The sequence below is a fragment of the Astatotilapia calliptera genome, chromosome 1 (genome assembly GCF_964374335.1).
Source record: "Astatotilapia calliptera chromosome 1, fAstCal68.1, whole genome shotgun sequence".
Classification (NCBI taxonomy): Eukaryota; Metazoa; Chordata; class Actinopteri; order Cichliformes; family Cichlidae; genus Astatotilapia; species Astatotilapia calliptera.
In genome coordinates this window covers 1,077,284-1,094,079 of record NC_137422.1, presented here as the reverse complement: position 1 = coordinate 1,094,079, position 16,796 = coordinate 1,077,284, and the positions used below count along the sequence as shown (strand labels likewise).

General features: G+C 40.1%; 1 protein-coding gene across 1 annotated transcript in view; it reads left to right on the top strand.

Annotated features, from left to right (window-relative positions):
* The window catches only part of adamts17 (ADAM metallopeptidase with thrombospondin type 1 motif, 17), a 91,708-nt gene that overhangs the window by 19,794 nt on the left and 55,118 nt on the right, over positions 1-16,796 (top strand). The window contains exons 4-5 of the mRNA XM_026183405.2: positions 8,814-8,992; positions 9,884-9,967. Of these exons, the coding sequence (XP_026039190.1) occupies positions 8,814-8,992; positions 9,884-9,967 (263 nt within the window). The remainder of the gene's footprint in view (positions 1-8,813; positions 8,993-9,883; positions 9,968-16,796) is intronic.

The following is a 16,796-nucleotide window of genomic DNA, read 5'->3' as shown; positions in this document are numbered from 1 at the left end:
CTTACCCAACAGTATGAATTTAAATCCATTTGCAACTTAATTAAGAATAACACCAATTTATATCAAAATCTTTATTGAATCAAGATCAAAATTCAGAAATCATCTTAACCACACAAGTACCTGAGTTAGGTTCAGCCAGTGTCCTATTACAGTCACTGGTAACTTTAATCTTACCAGGTTCCTGACCCCGTCTGAGGCAGGAAGTCTTTTCCTCCACAAAACCAAATTAGGTCAGCACAGGTATGGTTCACATGCAAACAGTCATAGTATAAAATCTTTGAATCTTTAAACATTTGACTCAGTTTTCTCTGAGTAAAACTGCAATAGCAATTTCTGGTGATGTTCAGTAACAGTCTTGAAGTATCAAGGAGACAGTCGTGTTCTATAATGTGCAAAACCAGAGCTATGAATTTGACCCTCTAACATGTGTATGCTGTTCAAATGCCAATGCTGCAAAACAGCAAAAAAAACAAAAAACAGAAAAAACAAAAACTGCAATTATTCCAATTAAAAAACTGAAAAAGAAGATCTCAAACTGCTTCTCTGTTCAGTCGTATTTTGTATATCGACTCTTCTTAGAATAATGAAAGTGTCACAGTCGACAGCAGGGACTCAAGCGCAGGGCAGGTTGATGTTCCAAACACAGTTTATTTACAACACCGGTGCAGAATATGTACAATGAGGGGAAAATCCAGGGTTCCAAAGGTCCAAAGGGAAGCTCTCTCACACTCGCTCTCGCCTCCACGTCCAAACTCACACACGTCCACGCAGCAGGAAGGCCACAGGTCCGGGGAGGAAAACTATCACACAACAGAGGGAAATTACTCAAAGGTCACAAAGTACTTAAGCATAGATTCACGGGAGCTGAGAGGATCACTAACGTGTCTCAACCATCCAGCCACGAGAAGATCTGCGTCCCAGCCTCAAATAGTGGACAGGTAACGACAGCTAATCGCGAACAGGTGTGTGGGCCAAGGGCGGAGCCCACAGTGAGCTCCGCCCAGGCAGAGCAGTGAAGGAGAGAGAGAATACAAAACACATGTAGCCCTGCAGGGCCGGCTAGGCAGTCACGGGGACCATGACAAAAAGGTAATGCACTGTTGCTGGGTTTTTTTAAATTTTAGTATGATTAAAATACGTCATTTTAATTCACGTGTAAATGGACTGGTTCTTATGTAGCGCTTTTCTACTCTTCTGAGCACTCAAAGCGCTTTATACAACTTTTGCATTCACCCATTCACACAAGCACGTTTTTCTCAGTGCTTTCTAGCTGACATTCATACACATTCATACTCCGATGGATGCATCGGAGAGCAGTTTGGGGTTCGTATCTTGTAGAATGGACCCTTTTATACTTAAAGCTTAAAATAAATAGACATCAAGAGAGGAAGGCAGTGCAAATAAATGCAAACACAGCTTCTCGTGACACTCATGCTTTAATGGATGTCAGTGTAAACTATTTCTGTCAGATTTAACCTGACAACCTGAATTTTGTGTAATTACCATACAAAACTTAACACAAGTATTAAAAAAAGTCTTTTTCATAGTTTCATCGAAACGATTTTATGTACACGGCGCTCGAAAATCTGTCAAATGTTTCAGTACGACTTTGCTAAGCTACGAAGCCGCACCGCTTGATGGATTGTCGGAGCGTTACGGCTATCGTAGGCGGAGCCTCGCGGAGTGATACGTACTGTGCTTCAACATGATATTACCGTATTGTGTGTGTATAACCTCTTTTTACGTTTTGTGGATATTATACATGGTTATGCTGAGGATGTGTCGGCCAGTTTCCACTGGAAATGCCTTTTGGTTAAACTGTCAGCGAGGAATTTGCACTGTTACGATTTAATATAACTTTAATGCAGATAAAGATAGATCTTGTGAAATATTTTTGTGGTAGGCCTCCCTTGTCTTCTAAAACTCCACCTGTCACCATGATGAGTGGGGCTTGCATGGGTGGTGCTCAGGAGTTACACTTTATTTTGTGGAAGTGAACTTGCTGACAAAGATGGAAATAAAAGTGGAGCCTTATGTTCGGGCTCTGTAGCTGCTGGTCTGACCTCAGTTGCTTTGAGACACTGGCTTTGTGTTTGTGTTGATTCTGCCTCTTCCCTTTAACAACTGTTCGACACAGTATTGGTATTGTCATCGGAAGAGCTCTTGTTTTATTCACGTCAACTTTCCTTGAGCCCCAGGTTTTCACGTGTTCCTCTCTTGCTTTTTGATGTAGGGCTTTTGTTGCATCATTAGTTGGGACTTGTGTTTCTGGATCGGTGAAAATCAATCCTCCTTTTCCCCATTTGTTTTCCATACTTCATCTTGGGGTCTTTCTAATTTTGTCTGTTTCTTGTTCTTTACAAAGCCCTTCAGCTGTCTCATATTGCTGGGAGATTGTGGTTCTTCTTCTTTAAGTTTTGCAAGAAGTCAGTATTCTTTATTCTCTGGTCTCATAATGAATCAAGTATTTCTCTTTTTTATCTCCAAATAATTCTCCATAACACATCCTGTTGACTGAAGGCGCACTTTTCTTTGATCATCTTGACTTGCACCCTACGAGTGTTTCTTAACTGTTCACTTTGTAAATAAAACCTTGATCAGACTCTGTCGCCAACATAGAGATGGACAGCTGAAAACACAATGGCTGAGGAGCACTTAGATAATATTGGCTGGTCCTTGAGTTTAATGATATGCTCAGGGGAACACCAGAACAAGCCAAAGTGTTGGTCATTAGAAACATTGAACTGGGCAAATACTGATGTTACTCTTACACTGGCGGTATGAATAAACATGTGATGTGACACAACACACCACATGGCACAATCTGAAAGAATTTCATCTGAATCTGACAACAATAACAATTTAATTCAATGGAATTCGCTTTATGATCAACTGAAACTGAGAACATTTCAATACATAGACCATAATGTTGTGGACTTGGAAATCGATGTAGACCCAGAAAATAATTTCTTCTACAACATCAGCAACAACCGCTGCTACTTCACTGATGAACAGTGTAGTCACACCATCAACACGGAAAACAAATGATCAATAATCCATTTAATAGCAGAAGTCTATGTGGCAGTTTCAATAATATAAAGCAATATTTTAATCAATTCACAAAACCATTTGGAATTATTGCCATATCTAAAACATGATCAATGCAGAGAAACGACTGGATTTTGAACTGGAGGGGTTGAAGTTAATTATAAGGTGGTGAAAAGTATGACAACTACAATTGATAACTTATTAGAATGTATATAACAACTGAAGTTTATGAGGAAAAAGTGAAAAATGTAATAATTAGCTGTTTATATCGAGCACCAGGCTCAAGCATACATGTATTTAATGACTTCATAGAAGAAATGTTCTCAAAAACAAATCAAAAGTTATGTTTATCATGGTGATTTTAACAATGATCTGCTGAATGCGAATAAGCATAAAATTACCAATGAATTTTAAACACTATATACAGTCTGAGGTTACATCCTAAAACAACCAGGCCAAGCAGAATTACACCTCACTGTGCCACCTTAATTGACAATATTTTCACTAACAACATGGAAAACAACATTGTGAGTATATTATTATTTAATGGCATCAGTTTTTATGTATTTTAAAGGGCAGAGAGCCTTTCAGCCTACCACAGCTGCGTTTGGTTGACTCTGTGGAATCCTTTAAAAAGCAGTTAAAAGTTTCTGTTTAAACAAGCCTTCTGTTGATCAATGCTGTTTATTTATTTATTTGTTTGTTTGTTTTTACATTTATCCCTTTGTATTGTCTATTTTATTACTTCTCTGTTTATTTTAACCTTTGTGTGCTGTGCTTTGCAACTGCCTGTCTATGAAAAGTGCTTAATAAATAAACTTTAGTTACTTACTGTAATCATGCAGAGCAGTGGTCCCCAACCCCCGGGCCGGTCCATGAGTCGTTGGTACCGGGCCGCGAGAGTTGAGGCTCGGGGGTGAAATTTGTGGTTTTCAGGCTTTTCATCTGTTTTTATTGTTTTTTTATTTATCATTTTTATTGTTAACGTGGTTTTCCTGTGTGTCAATCTTTTTTTTGGGGGGGGGAATCTCCACGTGTGTGTGTGTGTGTGTGTGTGTGTGTGTGTGTGTGTGTGTGTGTGTGTGTGTGTGTGTGTGTGTGTGTGTGTGTGTGTGTGTGTGTGTGTGTACAATTAACCTCATTTATTTTAATTCTTTCTTTTATCTGTTTACATTATACCCCTGTTCAGCACTGTGGCTGAGACTTGATGTCTTTTAAATGTGCTACACAAATAAAGCTGACTTGACTTAACTTGACTATTCCATCTGGAGAACCACCAAGCAGCCCACTGTTGGATAAAAACAGTCTCCTCCTTGATAACTGCTCCAGTAGAGTCAGTATACAGCTGCTTGGCCTTCGGTTCATAAAGGATCCCCCAATCACATGCCTTTGGGGATGAAAATATCTCTTAGTCATAAATGCTTCTTAGAAGCACAGACCCCTTTTTACTAACAACTTACTTTACATCCTTTTGTCAGGTTCTACCGGCCAAGCAGAGTCTTAAACAATGAAGGAGGGTATGAGCTCCCCTGGAGTGCACCCACGACCAAACCAAAGTTGCTAGCTGTGATAGTCTTCTTGCAATATACCAGCCTTTTATAAAGAAACACAAATTAGGAGACACAGTTCACTAAAATTTCTTGCTTAACACCTAACAGAATTAATTTATTACCACAATGCATTCTTTGTTTGTCCAACTGTTGCTTCCTCAACCTGTTTCTTCTCTTCCTCGGTCGCAGCCAGTGACGACAGTACATAACTGGCCTTGTCTTCTGCTTGGGCTAAATCCAAGTTCCTCAGCACTGCATCGAATTTCTTGGCTTTTTAAAGCAAAAGGATTTTAAAAGTTTTAATGGGACCAAGCCATTTTGACCACAGAGTAGACAAAGTCGAGTACAAAGCATACAAAATACATATAAAATTAAAGTGGGGATAGTGGAGATGAACAGTCTGATGTCTGTAGTTTACATACATGTAAAGGCAGAAATTAGGGACATACAGTTTTTATTCATAAACACCCCAAAGAAAAAACATTCTAACAATCAGTACCTTCCTGGTTCAAAGCACTCTCCAGGTCACAAAGTGTGGTTATCCACTAAAACCATTCCACCGTGTACTGAATGTAAAAAAGTGTCACCCAGTTTAATTGGTCTCAGACTGCCTCAAAATACCTCAGAATATGAGAATTCAAAACTATTTTTATGTCTCTCAGATTGAACCAGTCAGATTGAGCCGGATATTATATGCTCTGGCCATTGAGTCCCATCTAAACCAACCCAGACAGAGCCTCACGGGGTTGACCTTTTGTGGGAGAAAAAGGCCACAGTGAGTTTGTCACCATATGCTGATGATGTAAAAGTCTTTATGACTGGGCACAATAAAATCAGCACTCAGAAATTAGCATTATATGAACCAGCTTCTGTTGTTTAGGTCAGCTGGTCAAAATGTGTTGGCCTTTGCCAGAAGAGTGGATTAATAAAGTGAAACCAAAAATGCCAGCTCTGCTACAGTGGGACAGGTAGGGGATGAAATGTTTAAGTGTGTTTCTGGGAAGGGATGACTTCCAGATGAAAAAAATTGGAAGGGTTTACTAAAAACTGGTGAGATCTGCTGGACCCAAGCCCACTGCTTGTCTCGTGGGTGCCTCTATATGACATACAGCTGTCTTATAGAGGGAGGACCTTGGGTTTTAATAACTGCGCAAAGCAGTTATTAAAAACCATGTGAGGAGCATTGACTATGACAACAATCTGTAGAGCCAGGAACCAAATAATGACCATCTACAGCATTGGTGTCAAACTCCAGTCCTTTAGGGCCAGTGTCCTGAAACTTACAAGTGTCCCTGCTACCACACACCTCAATAATATTAGTAGGTCATTTGCAAGACTCTATAGAACACTGTAGATCAGGGTGCTGAGGTGGCAATTCAACCACTGAATTCATGTTACAGCTGCTCATGAGTGAATGAACATGGTGCAATAAAAAGTATATTTTTCTAAACGCTTACATTATTCTCCAAGAAGGCTGGGTACTCAAGACCGGTTCCCCCGACCCAAAGGCGCTGGGAACAAACCTTCTCATCCACAGGGAGAAACCCCAATGTACAGGCAGCAGAGGGGATACTAGGATACCTACCCCAGCCTGCTGCCTCTCACCTAGGGCAACTGTAGACTGAGACAGAGTCCAGCCGCTCTCTCGGAGACTGGTTCCACAGCCTAAGTCATGCGTTGAGGTGAGCCAGACTATATCTAGCCGGTACCTCTCAACCTCACGCACTAACTCAGTAACCCTATCCTGGGCAGGGTGAATTGTTCCCTTGGTTGTATACTCGTAGGAGTCTTTTCGGTCTTTGTCTTATCCCTCACAAAGGACAAAATTGCAATGGGACACCCTACCAGGTGGGCAAAGGCCCCCCAACAACCTAGCCCCTGGGATCCCTGGGACACACAAACCCCTCCATCACAATAAGTGCTTAATAATAACAATTCCATGTATCCAAGTGGAACCTATTTAAACCAACGTGAAAAGTGATTCCTTTATTTGTGCTGTACTGGAGCAGAGCTAACATTTTAGCAGAATGCCATACATACATAGTGACATAGTGATGAGAATAACGGCATTATTAGTAACGCCGTTACTAATGCTGTAAATGTTTCAGCTTTCAGTAACTAGTAATCTAATTAATTACTATTTCTATCATTACAACGCTGTTACTGTTATTAACAAGGTGCAGATGCGTTACTACTGTTTTTTTTACTTTTTCAATACACTGTTGAAGCTGTCTTCAGCTTATTCAGAGTTAGGGGTTGAAACAATCGCACGTGTGCTGCTGATTGGCTGAGAAAGAAAAGTAATCATGTTAAACAAATCACATGACTTCTTTAAGGTGACATAGTAACAAGATGCTATGTCAGCCCAAGACAAGCCCGAGTCTCTGTTTTTGTGTTAAAAGTGTGGACTTCAAACTATATACCTGTTTTTTAAATTGTGTTGATAGGCCACGTAAAACCAGTCATGATAAAAAATATATACCAGCGGTCCCAACCCCCGGGCCTCGGACCAGTACCGGTCCATGAGTCGTTTGGTGCCGGGCCGCGAGAGTTGACGTTCAGGTGTGAAATGTGTGGTTTTCAGGGTTTTTATCGGTTTCCAGCGTTATTTTGTTATCGTTTTTATCATTAACTCGGTTTTCCTGGGTCTTTTCATGTGTGTTATGAATAAATTTTCTTTTTTTCGGTACCGGTACTAGTTTTATTTTGTTGTATTTATCCGCGACACCTTAAAGGCCGTGAAAATATTGTCGGGCATAAATCGGTCCGTGGCGCAAAAAAGGTTGGAGACCGCTGATATATACAATGTTTTTTCCTGAATACTATTGATGTGTTTACTGTGTAAGGATAGCGCTTGTGACCAAAAAAAAGAAGTACCATACTGACCAATCAAAAATGATTTGGCAACATGGCAGGAAGAGGGGAAAGTTCTAGGAGCAATGGCAGCGAGAGAGAGAGCAAAAGAAAGAGAGAGAGAGTTTTGAGATGTGGGATATTTGTGACCTTTAGCGTGTTTGGATTGTGTAGTTAGTGTGTAGTGTAGTCGATATTTTTTTGTGTGTGTGTCAGAACAATGAGGCGACTGCTGATTGTCACAGTTGCTGCCAAAAAGCCACCAAAGTCAGATTACAGTGTAAACGGTGTCTCCAGGTGGAAAACAGGAGTGATACACCTCCTGCTGTCAGGCCTGCAGGTACCACGCTTGTGATGAGGTCCACTATCTCATAGTGGACAGAAATTATTTTTTGGAGTGGCACAAATTATTTTGTGGCATCTTATTTGATGTAGAACAGCTGATTGTTCTGTAAATAGTTTGAAATAGTTATTTTAAAAATCCTTGGGTGCATTTTTAGGTGAATAGCTGCAAAAAACTTTGTTGTTTACAAAAGTTGTTCATAACTTCTTAAAGTTTATAATTTATCTTTGCATTTCAAGTTAATGATTCATTAAACATGTTTGTGGTTCTTACAGTAAAAATATAACCTTTTTCTACTCTGATTTTATGTTTTTGGTCATTTTACGTACACCAATAGTTACTTTTCCTAGTAATTAGTTACTTTTATAATATTGTAACTGAGTTACTAACCCAGTTACTTTTTTGAAAAAGTAACTATTAACCAAAACTAATTACCTTTTCATAGTATTTTGCCCAACACTGATACATACATTCTTACATGCGTTCCCTCATCATTCATCCGCAGAATAAAATGAAACAGCAAATATAAAAGTCTAAATACAGTTGTGCTAAAAAGGATGTTGCATTTGTCGTTAGGTAACAGCCATCGAGTGTAAGTGATATTGATTATTGTAATATGTTATGCTAGTGTTTTATTTACCTTATATTTTAAAAAGTTATCATTAAACTATTCACAATTAGAGGAATTTTGCAGATATTGAACATTTTAGCAGGCGTACAAATCTGTTGAACAGTTCTCCCAATTCTAGAAGTTTGGTCCAGGCAATATCAGGCTCTTTTTCTACAAAACACTACATCTCTTTATTATTATTGTTATTATTATTATTATTATTATTATAAATGATCAAAGTGTTCGTGTTTAAGTACGGCATCTTTTCAAATCAAAGACACTGACTCTAAGATAATTAAGTTTTAAAATGTTTATTTGGAAGTTTTTTCATAGGATGTAGTTATTTTTTAAATGGTTTGTACATACTTCTGGCGTACTGTTTTTAAATTTAGTCTTCCTTTTGTGGTAGGAAGGAAGAAAGAAAGCAGTTCAAGAGTTCAAGAGAATGAGGAGGGTCGTGGGAAGAGAGATGCCATACGCCTGCACGAAGTCTACACTCTGGAGACAGTGGTGGTAGCAGATTCGGACATGGTCCAGTACCATGGTGGTGAGGCAGCACAGAGGTTCCTATTGACTGTTATGAATATGGTAAGATTTTTAGAATCAAACGCTGTTTTTGACTTCCCTCACTTGAGTTTAAGTCAAACCGAAACTGTTTATTCAAATACATATAAGTGTTTATTTAAATACAGAGACTGATGCATTTCTAAACCAGTAAAAATGTTGAAAGAAGTTACTCTGTATTTAATATGTGAGCATTTAAGTCAACTTCATTAAAAAACCATCACATGGTAGCAGTAGCAATAACTTTTTTAGTGTTTGCCAGTATAACTGTCTTAAAGTTATACTGAAATTTGCAATTTGAGCCTTCTTGTGTACTGTTTGGTCTCATACTTACAATACTACCTCGGAAACCCAGTGCACTTTAAATACAGATCGATTTTCCTAAATTCTTATACAATTTTGTTGCAGAGGGACTGAAGCCTATCACATTATCATCAGGCGACTTTACACACTCGAGTGTGTTACCCTTATACTCACAACATTAATGCAGGCAACTACACTCTCTTACACTTAGAGCCAATTTAGAATCACCAGTTAACATGACAAGCTAGTTGTGTGTTTGCACCACTGCACAATAATGCTGCTCATAACCAAATTAACAAACCCCAAACCTTTTAAAATACATAACCAGTTAATATCTGTTTAGGCTATGTTAGGTAGAGTTGTTTAATTTATGTCTATAGAAAAGTGTGATGTTGATGTCAACTATCTAATCCAAGTGGATTAAAATATTCATTTGCAATAGTCAGTTTGTTTATTTTCATTAGCAGGTTATCCATCCATTCATGCATTATTTCTAATGGATGTTATCAGAAAATTGTCCCATAAATTTTGACATTCACTCAAGTATGTTGATGATTTTTTTCCTTTATATGACCTTTCACATGGTTCAGTTGTACTAATTCTTTCTTTCAGGTCTACAATATGTTTCATCACCCAAGTCTCAGAGTTAGACTAGACATTCGAGTCACCAAGCTGATGCTGCTTTACAACCGCCCAGTAAGTCTGACATTTCGCCTTCTTTGACCCACATTAAAATTGCTTTCAACCCTAACAACCTGAGTTTCATAGGTTTGTGAGATTACCTCTCTCTGAGGTGTGTGTGTGTGCGTGCGTGCGTGCGTGCGTGCGTGCGTGTGTGTGTGTGTGTGTGTGTGTGTGTGTGTGTGTGTGTGTGTGAGAAAAGAAATTAAAAAATCCCCTTTTTCTCTTTCAAAACAATCTGCCAAACTTTACAGGCTTTTTTCTAAATTTCATCTATGCAAAGATTTATTCTCAAGGTGTGCCTTGTGTGCATCCTTTCAGTGTGTTAAAATTGCTTTATGATGACATTTCTTTCACTTTTATAACCTTGTTTTCTTAAAATGTGGTGTACTATGTATACAATTCAATGATTACATATAGTGTAACTCACTATCTTTGATTCCAGTTCGCACAAAGACAACAAATGGCAGCAAAATTATTTATTTTACACATGTTGGGATATTGTATTTGTTTTAAATGTTATGTACTTATGTGGTATGTAGCTTTTGTTGCCATGATGCCAGGTCTCTCTTGGAAATGAGATTTTTAATCTCAATGAGATTTTTACCTGGATAAATAAAGGACTAATAAAAAAGCACACATACTGTAGTCCAGCGGGTGTGTTGGTTGGTTGTTTGCTGCTAATAGACGTACATTAGTTTATGTAAGCTAATTAATAACCAAAGCCAAAACTAAATGGAATATAAAGAGACTAAAACTATAATTCGGTTTCGGGGGTCACTTTGGTATTCCCCCTGACTGCAACAACAAGTTTCATGTTAACAAATGAAGAATATGCCGTCCACTTTCAGTTCTGTCCAAGTGGGTCTTCCGTTGTTTGGCTAGTGTTAGAATTTATTTTTATCTTTAAGGCTATATACCTCATAATTTGCATCACACATATGGTTTATCCTTTACTGCACAAATGTATGTAATATCAGGTAGTTTTGAATGCAGACTGTTACACTATGACCCCCTGTCAGGTATGTGGGTGAGGGTTGTGATACATACAAGAAAACAGGGCCATAAATTCTGGTGTTTGGGAATGCATTCCTCCCACCTTCTACAGGCCTGACCAGAGGACAAGAGGCAGTTGCCATGGTGATGGCATTGTTGCATGCAAAAGTTTCATCTCTATAAAAGGAGATGTTCAGAAATGTGTAGAAGTTGAAACGTGAGCCGTACATGAGGTCTAAAGGCTTTCCTCCAACTTTTGACCAATCATCTTAACATACATACAGATAAGATAAGAACTTTATTTATCCTGAGGGAAATTATTTTGTCTGCCTAGGTGTACCAGCCTTTTGTCTCTGAGCCAGAGAGATGGAGGTCCATGGCGGCATGTAAAAGTAATCTGAAATCCGTTTGATAATAAATTGGGAAAACTTGTAATTTGAGCATATTTGTTTTCTCTCTCATAAAAAAACAGACAATTCTGCACCCAACATGGGGCTTGATTGAGTTGAGGAGAAGATCACCATTGGCGAGCAGAATCGGAGCGATGTTGATTTGAGCCTCGCCAGATATTCTGAACCGAGCCTAGCTGGTTGCTCGTGAAAGAAAATGGGCCTAATGAAAAGGTAGGCAGGATTGCTGTTATTGAAGCATAGTTTTAACACTAGTGGCATTGAAATGGAAAAATCTACCTGTTAGCTGTAATGCTCAGGTTTGTAAAGCACTCTCCTCCACAGTGTAAATAAGTATAGCGTTGAGCAGAATCTTTTTGAGTCCCCAGACCAACAACCTGGTGTCTGACACTCTAAATTTAGTAAAAAGGGGTCACTCGCTCACATTTGGGCTTTGCTTTTCTTCACTTCTAATATGAAGTAATCCATTCAGGGACATGACTTGAGGGATAAAAAAGGTCTTTAAAAAAGTCGTGGCATCTTTTCCTCTGAGTCTGTTTTTTGTTTTGCTTTTTTCATCGCATACATCAACGTCTTTTCTTTCCCAATCCTGCTTCAGTAAGAAACATAGTTATGTTTGTGGTGTGATTTGCATGTAGTAAGCTGTTATGTTGTTGTGTTTAAGATTATTGTATTGCATAAAATACTGCTTATGGCATCAGCTCAGTACACGCGACCAGACCAGTCTCCAGCTTGTCGGTCCCACGAACCACCTGATTCAAACAGGCTCTCGTCCACACAGTGCTCATTTATAAAGTGCTTTACAAACCTAAATATTACAGCTAACAGGTGGATTTCCCTGTGTCTGTGTAGGTAGTCAAACATCAAAGAAGCACTTACTGCTAAAGAGACAGACTGAAATCATTGGTTTCTTAACATAAAACTCATTGTTGCAGCCAGGAGCAGTGGAAACGTGACCTCCTTAGACTGCTTTTTTAGTTTTAGTGTCCTTATTTTTCCCCTGAGTTGTTGGTGCTTTTGTTAATTAACTAATATGAACTAATGTTTGTCAGTTGAACCCAATCAATCAACCACCCAACCCAGTGACATCACATCGTGTACTGGCATAAGATGGTGCTAAGCATGTTCTTAAAAACCTTAAAAAGTAAGTACTTAAAGTTAAAGTGAAAATGAAACACTACATTTATAAAAGTCTAAGGAGCTTGCAAAGAAAAGCGTCTGGACTTCTTTAAGTTGCTTGAAGACGTTTCACCTCTCATCCGAGAAGCTTCTTCAGTTCTAAGGTCAAATGGTGGAGAGTCCCAGATATAAACCTAGTGGGAGTTTCCCCCCACAGAGGGACAAAAGGACCCCCTGATGATCCTCTAATCGCCTGAGCCAAGGTGGGAAACTGGGTGTGGGTCCCAATCAGCCAGAGTTTCGGGTGTGTTCATTGTGAAACCTGGCCCCACCTTATCATGTGAATTCCTGAGGTCAGATGGCCCAGGATGTGAGTGGGCGTTAAGGCGTCTGGGAGGGATCTCAAAACTGGATTATAGATGGCAGAGAGTTGGTGTCGTAAACCCCCGCCTCTGTTCAAAGATGGTCGCTCACAGTGGACATAGATGCTTCTTTCACTCCTCTTTCAAACCATCTGTCCTCTCTGTCCAAAATGTGAACATTGGCATCCTCAAAGAGTGACCTTTGACCTTAAGATGCAGATGGACTGCTGAGTCTTGTCCTGTGGAGGTGGCTCTTCTATGTTGTGCCATGCGCTTGTGAAGTGGCTGTTTGGTCTCTCCAATGTAGAGGTCTGGGCATTCCTCGCTACACTGTACAGCATACACCACATTGTTAAGTTTGTGTTTTGGCGTTTTGTCTTTTGGGTGAACCAGTTTGTGTCTGAGCGTGTTGCTGGTTCTGAAATGCACCGGGATGTCATGCTTGGAGAAAACTCTCCTGAGTTTCTCTGATACACCGGCTACATAGGGGATGACAATGTTGACAATGTTGTCACTTGCATACCCACCACGGAGGCCGTGGAGACTGTCAGAAAACGACTACAAGAAGACAGCTCCTTGGAGGACAGGACCAACTTCACACCCGATCAGATCTGCACACTGTTAGACCTCTGCCTCACCACTACATATTTCAAATACAACGAAGGCTTTTACAGACAAAAACATGGCTGTGCCATGGACTCCCCCGTGTCACCTATTGTAGCCAACCTTTACATGGAGGAAGTGGAGAGAAAGGCTCTTGGCTCTTTCAAAGGAAGAGTACCCAGCCACTGGTACAGATATGTGGACGACACCTGGGTCAAAATCAAGACACAAGAAGTGGAATCCTTCACTGCGCACATCAACGCTGTGGATAAGAACATCAAGTTCACCAGGGAAGACACAAAGGACGACTGTTTGCCTTTCCTGGACTGCACTGTGCACATTGAAGAGAACGGCAACCTCAACATCGAAGTTTACCGGAAGCCCACACACACGGACCAGTACCTCCTCTTTGACTCCCATCACCCTCTGGAACACAAACTTGGAGTAATCAGGACCCTACACCACCGGGCAGAACATGTTCCCTCTAAGCCTGAAGGGAAAAAGAAGGAACACACACATGTAAAGGAAGCACTCAAAACCTGCGGTTATCCTAAATGGGCGTTCTTAAAGTCAGCAAAGAGGTACAGAAAAGAAGACCAGACACCAGCGAGGGAGGATAAGAAGGACAGACACAACAACATTGTCATCCCCTATGTAGCCGGTGTATCAGAGGAACTCAGGAGAGTTTTCTCCAAGCATGACATCCCAGTGCATTTCAGACCCAGCAACACACTCAGACAGAAACTGGTTCACCCGAAAGACAAAACTCCTAAACACAGACTTAACAATGTGGTGTATGCTGTACAGTGTAGCGAGGAATGCCCAGACCTCTACATTGGAGAGACCAAACAACCACTTCACAAGCGCATGGCACAACACAGAAGAGCCACCTCCACAGGACAAGACTCAGCATCCATCTGCATCTTAAGGTCAAAGGTCACTCTTTCGAGGATGCCAATGTTCACATTTTGGACAGAGAGGACAGATGGTTTGAAAGAGGAGTGAAAGAAGCATCTATGTCCACTGTGAGTGACCATCTTTGAACAGAGGCGGGGTTTACGACACCAACTCTCTGCCATCTATAATCCAGTTTTGAGATCCTCCCCAGACGCCTTAACGCCCACTCACATCCTGGGCCATCTGACCTCAGGAATTCACATGATAAGGTGGGGCCAGGTTTCACAATGAACACACCCGAAACTCTGGCTGATTGGGACCCACACCCAGTTTCCCACCTTGGCTCAGGCGATTAGAGGATCATCAGGGGGTCCTTTTGTCCCTCTGTGGGGGGAAACTCCCACTAGGTTTATATCTGGGACTCTCCAACATTTGACCTTAGAACTGAAGAAGCTTCTCGGATGAGAGGTGAAACGTCTTCAAGCAACTTAAAGAAGTCCAGACGCTTTTCTTTGCAAGCTCCTTTGACTACGATGACCTGGATGACTGAGAACCTTCACAGACATACATTTATAAAAGCCAGTTTAAACCATGCTCGAGCATTGTTAAATACTGTCTGTGAAGCTGAATGTAAGAAATAAGTGCTTAAAATTTAAGTTTAAAAAACATGTTTAGCGCCGTCTTCTGTCATTACAGAATGTTATGTCATGAGGTTGGTTGGTTTGCTGTTTTACATTGGTTTATGTTAGTAAGCTAGAGACAGAATTCACTATGACCATATGCTGTGGAGCCTCTTCTTGTTGTTTAGACATTTTACCTGGATCCCTGTTTAAAGATGTTTTTCGGTCCATCTGTTCTTGTACGCACATGGCTAATCCCTCTCTGGCCTCTGGTTAAGTCCGGTTTACTTCAAGAATGCTGTTATTCACCCTATACTAAAAAAAAGCCCAAACTTGACCCTTCTATTGGTCAGCTATAGACCAATCTCTAAATTACCATTTCTTACCAAGATTATTGATAAGCTAAGCTAACTGCTGCTTTAGATAAATACAGCATTCTTGATAAATTTCAATCTGAGCTCTGTAAAGGACATTCAAAGGAGAGAGCTCTTGTCAGAGTGTCTAGTGACACAGGAAATTGTTCTGTTTTCAACCACTGTATCAACCAAGCGAGATCTGGTGATACAGTGATCACCAGATCTTGACAGGTTGAGGTATTGGGCCAGTGTATCAGGATCTGCCTTACAACTGTTTACTTCATATCTTTCTGATTGTTCTCTTTGTGTGGCTGCTTCCAATTATAGGTCTTCCTTAAGCCATCTTAATTTTGGTGTACCTCAGGGTTCTTTTTTGGGGACCTTACTATTTCTGGTTTACATGATCCCTCTTCAACACATTTTGAGTAGAGGTCTCATATACCTGCTACACAGATGATATTCATTTATACATCCATTTTAAGCCTAATGAGGTATTGAATCTGCATGTCTTACACAAGTGCTTAGGGTTTGTAAAAGTCTGGATGGATAGAACTTTTCTTCAACTTAATCAGGAAAAGCTGAAATTCCTGATTGTGCTCCAGAAGAGCGTAAATTTCAATAATGGAAACTCTTGGTCCGTTAGCCTCTTATGCCAAGTCTTCCATCAGAAACATCGGGGCAAATTTTGAGTCTGGTTTTCCCTCAGATGTTCATGTTCATACTCTGGTTAATTCATGTTTATATTAGTTACAAAATATTGTTAAGCTAAGTAATATTATCCCGCAAACAGACTTGGAAACTGTTATTCATGCTTTTGTTTCTTCAAGATTGGATTACTGTACTGTAAAGCGCTATACAAATACAGGCCATTTACCATTTACCATTCATCATTCACCTGCCTAAACAAAGCATCATTAGACCATCTGCAGATCCAATGAAATTCAGCAGCGAATGAGAAACAAAGTAATTGAGATCTCTTAGTCTGGGAAAGGCTATAAAGTCAAAACATAGAACAGTGATGAACCTTCTCAGGAGTGGCTGGCAGAGCAAAATTACCAGAGTAGTGCAGCGGTGACTTATCCAAGAGGCTACAAAAGACCCCAGAACAATATCCAAAGAACTGCAGCCCTCACTTGCCTCAGTTAAGGTTAGTGTTTATGACTCCATCATAAGAAAGAGACTGAGCAACAATGGAGGTCTAAAATGAAAAAGGAACATAAAGGCTTGTCTCAATTTTGCCGGAAAACATCTTGACGAGCCCCTAAACTTTTTTGGAAATACTCTGTGGACTGATAAGATAAAAATTTAACTTTTTGGAAGATGTGTGTCCCTTCTAAAACATCATGGTTATGCAGGGAAGATCCCCAAACAAGTGATCCAAGGAAGCTTCCTTACAGCAGACGGACTCACATGCTGTTCTATCCTCCTCACTGGCCATTGGGTTTTTGAGTAGGTTATCAAAGCACCTATTGGCTTCGCCT